The following is a 10,491-nucleotide window of genomic DNA, read 5'->3' as shown; positions in this document are numbered from 1 at the left end:
ACGGCATTTTCCCAAAGCACAAGAGAAGTTCAGGCACTGCAGCACACAGAGAGTGTTTAGCTCCAGTATTTGACACCACTCTAGGCTGGAAGGCAGAAGGAGAATTGATGCTCCCCAAGCACATGCTGTGACTCCAGCTGCAGCATCCTTCCTTTTCCACTGGTACATATTTGGACTGCATTTACCCTTGTTAACTTTGGATTTTCATCTATTGTACTCTAAAACCAGCAAATGCCTTGACCTGTATTCACAACAGTTGTGTAATTTTCATGTAATAAAAGGAAGTCTATTAACCTAACATTCTTTCTTTTCAGCTGAGATAATAGAAGCAATCAGCACTGATGGTGCTAAGATATGCCTGGACAGCGGTATGAACAGTTGAAATAGAGAGGGCTAATGCAGAATCCCCTCACATGTTGCAGTTTTGCATCTCTTGTACATCCAAACTGCTACAGTGGGAATTCTGAAGCTGCCTGAATTACAAAATCAGCCCTTCAGCATGAGAGAGGATGTTTTTGCTCACAGAGAGAGCTCTACATGGAGATAAGTGACAGTAATGGTCAGTCAAAGCTTGGTGTGAGGGAAGTGTTCTAAACCCAGCCTCTCAGATATGAATGTTTACTCAGTTGCAGAGCCAGTTGCAGCATGGAGAGAATCAGAATTGTCTCTGTGAGCAATAAAGCTGGGCTTGCTCCCAGTCTGGCAGCCAGTGCCATTCCTGTGGCTGCCAGTTCAAGTATTGCCACCTTGCACGTGAGTTTAAGTTGTGCACAGTGCAGCACCTTTATTCTTTCCAATCCTGGGACAGAAGAACAGGATATTTCTTTTCCCCTAATGAATGTAGTCTTATTTCCTGCTGAGATTTAATATACTGCAGGTAACTTCTAAATGTGGTGATTGTTTTTGGAAGGCAGGTAAAATGATCAAGAAGGAAATTAAAATAAACAGGACAGAGACCCAGAAAACTCATTTTAGAGAGCAGATACCACAATGCAGGAGACCTTTACTCTACAGAGGGCAAGTGTAGGGGTAGGAAAGGAGAGAAGGGAAGGATGAATGCCCAAATGAAAGTATTTGGAAGAGCGCCTTAAAGGCTTTAGTCTTTTCTCTCTAGTCCTCAGAGGAGAAGGAAAAGCAAAGTGAGCTTCCCAGCCTCCTCCCAGTGATTCTCCTGGAACCTAAGCAGAAGGAAGCCCCTCTAGGGAACTGAAAGCAGTAAAATATTTCACTACAGTTCACTTTTTTTTTTTTTTCAATCTGCAAAAATGGAGCGAAGTTTTTGCAATTCAGTAACTTATCAACTATTTCTGAAATGGGGCTTTATCCATGAATCTGGACCCTAAAATAAGCATTGTTACTTGTGAAATGTGCAGTTCATGAAAGAAACTTTTCGTCATATACATTTAGTACTAAAGGTCTCTGATTCTTGGATGTAAAAACATGAAGTGCTAGAGAATAACTGCTTGACTTCTCTAGTTTTATCAATTTACATGCACCTATCCAGACTTCCTGAAATCAATCTTTGCCTGTCACTGCCCTGCAGCTCTCACACACCTCTCCAGAGCCAGCTGTGCATGAGTAGCTGCAGCTTTCTCACATCTTCTAGAGGACAATGTGACCAAATGAGAAAAAGGCGCTTAACTGTGCATGTGTCTTAGTGACAGTGCACTGATTTTTCATAACACACATGAACTTTAAGCTCAGTGTATTTTATGATCATACTCTGCCTTTGCACTGTCCTGCACTCCTCTCTTTCCTGAGTGTTTGTGATGGAAGCAGCTGATTATTTCAGGTATCACAGTATTTATCTGGAGATCAGTGCCAGGCCAGCAGAGCAGGGGCATTACTGAGCAGCCCTATAACAAGCAAGGACTCACACTTTGTTTCCAGGGAGGGAAGGAGAGTTTCTGCCCACCCAGAATTGCATCTCTCTCTGCACAGCAGCGGACCCTGTATTCAGGTCACCAAGCAGAGCTCCAATCTCTCATTCTTATCTGGTGTTTCATGTTCCTGGCTATTTGCTTTTGCAACTGCATCGAGTCACTTGACATGTGAACCCTGGACTATGACAGTTTCTTCAGGTATCTTGTAATCTTGAAAGAAGAGCAAGTAATTTTGAGGCAAGAACGAGTAATTTTGGGTTCTGACAAAATCTGTGTGAACAGGAAAAAATACCAGCAGAGTGTAGTGAGTCCAAGGGCTGGCGATGGCTCCAGCACACCATGCCCCAAGACTACTGTTAAACACCTTCACCACTTCAAAATGCAGGTGGAAAGCAGCCCTTCCAGGGGTTACAGCAGAACTGCACATGAAGTGGATTTTTCAGGAAGCTTTAATTGAGGACAGTTCAGTGGTAGGGCAGGAATTCCTATAAAAAGTTTATTTACATTATGTTATATTGGCTTTGAGGCCTGGACTGTTCCTTAGAAGCCAGCATGCACGGAGAGGGCCGGAGATGGGTTCGGGGGGTCCCGGTGCGGTGCCAGCCGGGCCTATGGCGGGGCCGTGAGGGGAGCGCGGAGCTGCCGTGACAGCAGCGCAGGGCGGCCGTGAGGGGAGCGTAGGGGGTCCGTGAAGGCAGCACGGAGCTGCCGTGAGAGGAGCGGAGCTGCCGTAAGGGCAGTGCGTAGCGGGCCGTGAGGAAAGCGGAGCGGGTCCGTGCGGGCAGCGCGGAGCTGCCGTGGGGGGAGTGTAGCGGATCCGTGAGGGCCGCTCCGCCCGCCCCGCGCTGCGGCGCAGCCGCCACGTGACCGCGCAGGGCCGGCGAGCGAACATGGCTGCGGCGGAGGGGTGAGTGTACGCCGGACCGGCACCGGGACCCTCGGACCCACCGGGACCGCCGGCAGCCTGCTCCCTGCGAGGGCCACGGCGCGGCCGGTGGGGCCCGCAGGGGGCCCGGCGCTCCAGCGGTGTCCCGGGCCGGCGGCGGGGCCGGGAAAGCAGGGCGCAGGCTGGCGCCGGGCTGAGTTTTCTGAACCCGGGCTGAGTGCTCCGGACCCGGGCTGAGTTCTCCGGACCCGGGCTGAGTTCTCTAGTCCCGAGTTGAGGCTCCGGACCCGGGCTGAGTGCTCCGGACCCGGGGTTCTCCGAAAGGATTTCGGGTTTTGCGCGGGGCGGTGGCAGAGCTTTGAAGGGTCCCACGGGCGGGCTGGCTCGCAGTGCCTCGCTCCCAGCCGTGCGTAACCCTTGAAGTTGTCTCAGGTTTGGAAGTGATGCTTTAAGGTGGCTTGGATTGCACAGCACAAGAGTTTTCTCACATTTTATAGCAAAATTCAGCCATTTCTTGGTGCTGTAAGAAAGTGCCATTATAATAGTATCAGAACGAAGGGGGAAGTTTGCATAGTTGCCGGACACGGGTCAGGCTGGGGTTTGGGGGCTCGCTGCCCTGCGGGCATCCCGGGCTGGGCTGCCTGGAAGGACATGAAGCAGCGTCGGGACTTTGAGCTGTCAACTTCACAAAAAACACTGAGTTGGCCGTGAAGAACATACCCATTTTATACCTTGAACAGCCGTAGTTGCCATTACTGTTTGTTGAATCGCCCCTTTCCTTGTGCTAGGCCTCTTGAGCTTCACATATGGGATGTGGAAACAGCGTTGGAAAGTGTTTGTGCTTCAGGCTGGTGTTGATGAATCTGTTGCTCAAAACAAACAAATAAATAAGGCCTGGTCAACAAGTGGTAATTTACTGAAAAGTAGTTTCAGTGGTTTCTCATTTTCTTTGAAATCTGGATCCTCTCTGTGGGATCTCAGTAGAACAGAAATGGCAGTCCATGAATTTTCTGCTTAAAAAAAACAAGTACAGAATAACTGAAAAATGGTAGGGAAACCAGAAATAAAATAGGAGTTTTAGTTACCAATGTGTTCTGGTGGTTGCTTCACAACAGATCCAAAATGTTAGATGCATCATATAGTACCAGAATGTACGCTCTTTAAAATATAAGACTTCTGAAATAAGCATTGAAAATCAGGAGCTCCAGGCAAAGGAAAAATATCTTTAAAGAAACAGATGTAGTTTAATGTTCCTAGCTATATTTCACTTGCAGTATAATAAAATAAAAGAGCTCGTCTGTGAGCTTGGGCCTAAGTGATCATAAAAATTGTATGTGACAGCCAGCAGGAAGCTGTCAGCTGCTGTGGGAGGCCTTTACCACACTGAGCAGTGGTTAATGCTGGTACCAGACTGGGGAAAACAAGGGAGCTGAGCTTCTCTTGCCCTGGTTTGTTCTTGCAGGTGTCCACTTTTGACAGCAGCTGAGGTTTATTTGCAAAAGCTTGCATGGCTTCAAAGAGGCATGCACCACAAAGCAGTGCTTGTATCTAATTCCCTTCTTTATCAAATGTGTAATTTCACATGAGAGTTTTGGGGCTGGATGTGCTGGAGTCCTTGTGCTAACAGAAGAAGACTGTGCAGGACCAGCCAATGTGTTGTATTAAATAAATTCTGATAACTCTGCTGAAGCAAGTCCAGAGGAGGCCACAAAGTTGATCAGAGGACTGAAGTGTCTCTCATGAGAAGACAAGCTGAGAAAATTTGGTCTGTTCTGGAAAGGAGAAGCTGTGTGGGGACTCCCAGCACCTCCCAGTACCTGAGGGGGCTCCAGGGAAGCTGGAGGGGGACTGTTCATCAGCAGCTGCAGTGACAGGGCAAGGAGTGATGGGTAGAAAGGGAAAGAGAGGAAGTTTAGGCTGGATATTAGGAAGAAATTCTTGACAGTAAGAGCGGTAAGATACTGAAGGAGGATGTGGATGCCCCAGCACTGGCAGTGTTCAAGGCCAGGCTGTGCAAAGCCTGGTCTAGTGACAGATGTCCTTGCCCATGACAGGAGTGTGGGACAAGATGATCTTTGAGGTCTGTTCCAACCCAACCCATTCTGTGATTCTGTGATTTGTGTGTCTTGTGAGATATAACTGAGTGATTAGAGATCATGGAACAAAATGAAAAGCTTGTAGCTTCTTCCCCAGAGAGAATTTTATGTCAGTTTTTTTCCAAGGCAAAGACCATAGTTTCACACAGCTTACACTGTAGTTGCATGTGTATTTGTAGGGTTGATACACATGTGAGGCAGTTACATATGAGAGTTACACTCAATTTACTACAAGTCATTGAACTATGTGTGACATTTTTTTCCTGTGATCTTGAGCATTGTGACAGTTCTGTTTCCCAGTTTTTCTTTGCTATGGAAAGCTGATTGTAAGTCTTACCTTTAGTAAGTTACAAAAAGTTACCTTTTTGTAAGACTTACATGCCCCTGTCAGCATTGTCTGGAAAGAGCTCTCTGTGTTAGCTGTGGAAGTGGCTCATGTGTGCCAAGTGAGGGGATCTGTGCAGGCAGAGCAGCACCTGTGGCTGTTCTGCCGTGTTGTCAGTCCATCCAGGGGGTGCCACCAGTTTGGTATCTGGGTGCTTGCAGGAGAAAAAAAGAGAACAAGAGCTGTGGAGGCAGCAAACTCCTCTAAGCTGAATATTGTCCCTAAAACCTAGCTGGTTCTCTGTGCAGAATTGCAGTTGAGAAAGTCGGTGTATTTCTGGCAGGCTCACTCCGTGTGAGGTGTGAATGAACGAGTGCTCAGCAGGAACCTGAGAACAGAGCAGGATTTACACTCAGCCCAGCCCTTGCTGCAGGGTGCAGCGTGCTCAGCTCTTGTGATTTCTACAGCAGCCTTAAAACAGAGGCCAAGGCCGTGCCCCTGAGGGAACTGTGCCACTCTAAAACTGCAGAGACCCTGCTCTGCTGTGGGGTAACACTGAGCCATCATATTCACCAGGGAAAGTGGGAGCTGTTATGTCCAAGGAAGAACACACTTCCACTCAGAGAAGATGTGCACCACAACTGTCATGTTGCACTAGAATGCAGTTCAGCTTCAGCATTAGGATCCCAGTAAAAGGCACACTTCAGTGGCTGATTAAAACCACTGGTATGAATTGCTGCCTGATGTCATTATTTCTCCTTAAGTGCCATTTGGATTGTCAAAGGTTTTAAGTGTAATAAAAGCATTAATATTAGACTTAAGGGAGATGAAAATGTGCCTTTGTAGCAGCTTCCTCTGAACTCCAGGGTGTAGGAATAGGCCTGGAGGAGAGAGGTCAGAGTTCTCTCTCTTTTCTTTTTTTTTTTTTTTAAATCACAGCAAAAGATCCCCAAACTTTTGAAGTGAGTAAAATTGCAATGAAGGTGACTTTTTTCCTTCCTTTGAAGCAAAACATGAGACAGCCTGTGCTACAACCTCTGCCTGTTAGATTTTTGGTTTTTTTTTTTAATCAGCAGATAGAAAGATCTGAGAGAAACATGTGATATAAGGGTATCTGATGCTGTTCTCTCCTCTCTTTTATAAATGCCCCATAAGGTGAGCACATGATTTCCAGGCTGTTGCATGCACTTGCTCCAAGGGATGAGCATGCTTGGAAGCAGCATTTTCAGCCTCCTGTGCATTGCTGAATTTCTGAGCCACAGCTTTGTACCTGGAAGGCCTTGCCTGTTGTTAGTTTGAGGTTCACTATCTGACTTTAAACTTTCAGTAGCTTTTGCTAGGATTGTATGAACTTGCTTCCTTCTTCTACAGGCATGAGTACCCCAAAACAAAAATTTATGTTGTTCTTCCAGGCTGTGCTGATGTGCTGCAGCCCTTGTGATGATTACCTGCCTTGTGAGGGGCTGTCAGATGTGTGTTTGAAAGAATAAAAATAAACACATTTAGGTTTTGTGCACCATCAGCTGAACTTGTAAGCAGATATTTTGAAAACTGGATTAGCAAGAGCAGTCCTTTACCTTCTAAAATGACTTATGCTGTTACATCAAGTGGTTATAAGCAAGTAAAATAAAGTATTTTATTAGGTCTTTTATGCTGTGGCTGCAGTAGGAAATTACAGGGTTTACATTTCTGAGGTTGATAGTCTTTTAGGAGGTTATGCAGCTATAAATCAAAGGTTACCTTTCAGATTGCCCATGAAAGCTATATAATAATTAAGATGTGGAGCTTTGCTCCTCTAAGGTTAAGTACTTTGGTGCTTGGTTCATTTCTTGTCATCTTAACATAGTAACAAGGTAACTGCACCTTTCTGGCATCTCCTGTAAAGCATAGAAAGTGACCAAACAGTCAGGCTTGGAGAAGCTGAGGTGGGGGGACAAATTGGACTTAAATAATAGCATTTTATGGAAAAATTTTATTGATCATCTCTAATACTGAAGATCCAAAGCACAGCTTTGCTATTTAAGCATAAAAAACACCCCCAAAACAAACTGCTTTTAGATTTTTCTGACATCATCTGGTTAAACTCCTCCCTCTGCTCCATATCCTAGAAAAGCTATAATGTTTCTACTGGGAAATCTCCAAAAGGTGCTCTTATGGAGCTGAAACAAATGGGAATAAATCAGCCACATATTCTTGAGGTACTTTCAACATCTAAAATTCCTGAATAACAGCGAGCTCTCAGCTTTTAAACTATGTCCTTGCAGTTGCAGCTCTGTTGAGCACAATCTTGCAGAAGCTTTCTGGGCTGGCTCAGCACATTTGTGTGGCCTTAGGGACAAGTGGAGGTGCCCAAGCCATGCTCCTGTGTTTGAGTTCAGTCTCTGGCTGAAGCTGCTTGTGTGTGTTCAAGAATAAACATACATAGACAGAAAAGAGATTTGCCCATCCTGTGTATGGGAAATGCTGTTGTCCTGTGTCTGCTCTGCATCATCTTTTCTCTCCGCTCCCTGTTTCCCAGAAGGATTTGCTGAAGTTTGCTAGACTGACTGTAAACTTCCACTTCTGTTTTCAGCACCTCAGAACTGATTTTGTTCCCTCCTGCTTTGCCTCTCCTCAGCTGACACGGGCTGTGGTCACTTTGTGTTGCACTGCCCAAAGGGATGTGGTGAGGGATGTGCTGTGGGCTGCAGCTGCAGCCAGCCCTGTCTGCTGTTTCCACCTGTGAAAAACACCAATCACTTGTTTTTAAAAATATAAAAGTTTAATAGTAATAAAATGGTTATAAAAATAGTAATACAGTTAGAGTAATAATAATTTGGACAATTTGAATTAGAACAATATGAGACAATAGAAACAAAGAGTTATGGACGTCTGGGTACCTTTTTCTGGGCAGCACCAGCCCGAAAAGGACCCACGTCTACAGAGGATTAACCCTTAAAAACAACAAAGGATTAACCCTTAAAAGCAACAAATGATTAACCCTTAAACACAACAGCCTGACATATTCATACACTTCATACATGGTGCATAAATTCCATTCAAACACAGGATTCTGTCTGGTCATCCTCAGCTTCTTCCTCTGAATCCTAACAGCGCCTTCCAGGCAGGAAGAAGTTCGTTTCTCCTGATAAGAGAGCAATAAATTCTCTTTCTCTGAAAGATTCAGGTGTCCTGTGGCTGCCATCTCACTGTGAGTCCTTTCTTTAAAAAAGTATCCTACATAGCATAGTTTCTATTTTAACAATTTTTATAACCTAAAACCATATTTAACACAGTACTTAAGAGCATTGATACAGCATTACTTTCTAACACAACACATATAATATTCATTTTAATATTTGCAAAAAGCCAGTCATAAAATACACATTTTTCACATACCTTTTTCCTTTGGTCCTTGTGTGAGCAGTGCTTGGTGTTTGCTTGAGAGCAATGTGTGTACAGCAGCTCTTCCCAGGAGTGAGGAGCCTCTTGTTAGCAGAGTTGAATGAAACTAATGAACACTGTGCATCTAAATTGTGCTAACCACTGTCTTTGCCATTAATTGCAAATTGAAAAAATCTCTTCCAGACCCTCCTTTTGGCTGGGGAATGAGACTTTGAAGGTGCCTGTGGCACTCTTTGCCTTGAACAGAAGACGGCTGTGTGAGCGCCTGAGGCAGAATAAGGATGTCCAGAAGAATTCAATAGTTCTGCTGCAGGGTGGAGAAGAAACCCAGAGATACTGTACTGATACTGGTATTGTGTTTCGCCAGGTAAGAGCTGAATGCAACTTCAAATTAAGAAATTCTCTTCCACTGCATGGATTTTTAAATGATTTGAAATTATTTTCTCTATCTCTCGGATGTGCATTGTCTTGCTTCACTTAAGTAAATTGGCTTCTTTATAACATTGCTTCTTCAGCTTTGAGTTGCTCTCACTTTCAGTGCTTTAGTGCAGGCTCATTATCTGGTTTAAAGGCCTTAAGCTGTTCAAGGCCTTACTGCTCATCAGTGTTTGACTGTAATCTTGAAGACAGCAGTAGAATATTTCTTAACTTTTTCAGTCTTGTCTGTGACCCAAAACCCGTCCTTCTTTGTGTAATAAAACATGTTACAGTGGACCTAAGCTGAATTAATTAATAGAAAATTATGTTTCATGGTTTTATAAAGCAACAGTTTACAACATGTGTCTTCTTAAATTAGACTCTTCCTTAAGCACCCATGTGTTCTTCTGTCAAATAGGATTTAACATGTTCTGGGGATATTGATGTAAAAGAACTCAAATTATGTATATCCCATGCCCTGCATGGTTTCTGCAGCACTTTGTTTTGTGAATTTAATTGAGCTGTTGTATGTTATGAAGAAACAAACCCAGTAAATTCTAATTTAGATAGCACATATCCTTATGTAGTTATTAGTGTGGTTTTAGAGGAGATGCACCTTTCAGGGTACTAGAGCATATGGCTGTCCTTACCAAAATTAAATCCTGTATTATTTGGTGTTTTGTTGTTTGCCTGCTTGTTCTTAAAATAACTCTTGGCTGAGGGCTGTTCCTAGTGCAGCTTCCTCTTCTCTGGGGAGGGTTGGGCTTTCACTTCAGCACTCTGCCTTTGCCTCCCAATGATGCTGCACTCTGCTTTTGCCTTGTCTCTTGTGAGGTGGTTGCTTCTCCCTGATCATACATTCCCTAATTCTAGATTGAAAGAATGTATTTTAATGTGTAGTCTATGTTTATTGTGCTGAGTTAACCTCTTTATGGTAGTTTATTAATCTCTGATCCTTTCCAGTTGCCAGCAAAGGGATTTGAATTATTCTAACCTAAAACTAACCAGTCTGAAAAGGTTTAGACATAAACCACTTCTCCTGCTCCAAAAGCAAGAGATCTCTTCCAGATATTTGGAAATAGGAATTAATATGTGATCTAGTGTATTTTTAGAGCTGGTAGAAGTGAGGTCTTTCTTCTAAGAATATATTTTGTTTTAACCTAGGAATCTTACTTTCACTGGACTTTTGGAGTAACTGAAGCAGGCTGCTTTGGAGCAGTAGATGTTGATACTGGAAGATCTATGCTTTTTGTTCCACAACTCCCTGAAAGCTATGCTGTTTGGATGGGAAAGTAAGACCTCTCTCTTAACTGCATTCTGGTGTATCCAAATACTTTATTTAATGTAACTGCCTGTAGAGCTCCAGTGTTGTGTCATTTAATCAGATTCCACCAAATCACACCCTGGGAATGATATATTCATAGAGTGATATATACAAACAGAGATACAAAGCATGATCAGTAGATATTGATCATGTGATATGAAATGATCCAGCACCAG

General features: G+C 44.1%; 1 protein-coding gene across 2 annotated transcripts in view; it reads left to right on the top strand.

The window, feature by feature from the left end:
• Positions 1-2,666: 2,666 nt before the first annotated feature.
• PEPD (peptidase D) overlaps positions 2,667-10,491 on the top strand; it is a 150,917-nt gene continuing 143,092 nt past the window's right edge. The window contains exons 1-3 of one of the 2 annotated variants that reach the window (XM_064723274.1): positions 2,667-2,790; positions 8,758-8,941; positions 10,156-10,283. In XM_064723274.1, coding sequence (XP_064579344.1) covers positions 2,774-2,790; positions 8,758-8,941; positions 10,156-10,283 — 329 coding nt within the window. In that variant the 5' untranslated portion in view covers positions 2,667-2,773. Of the gene's footprint in view, positions 2,791-8,259; positions 8,381-8,757; positions 8,942-10,155; positions 10,284-10,491 lie in introns of those variants that run through there. The other variant, XM_064723275.1, reaches the window with a different exon arrangement.

The sequence above is a fragment of the Zonotrichia leucophrys genome, chromosome 11 (assembly GCF_028769735.1).
Source record: "Zonotrichia leucophrys gambelii isolate GWCS_2022_RI chromosome 11, RI_Zleu_2.0, whole genome shotgun sequence".
NCBI classification, from domain to species: domain Eukaryota; kingdom Metazoa; phylum Chordata; class Aves; order Passeriformes; family Passerellidae; genus Zonotrichia; species Zonotrichia leucophrys.
This window is presented reverse-complemented; position numbering and strand designations above follow the sequence as displayed.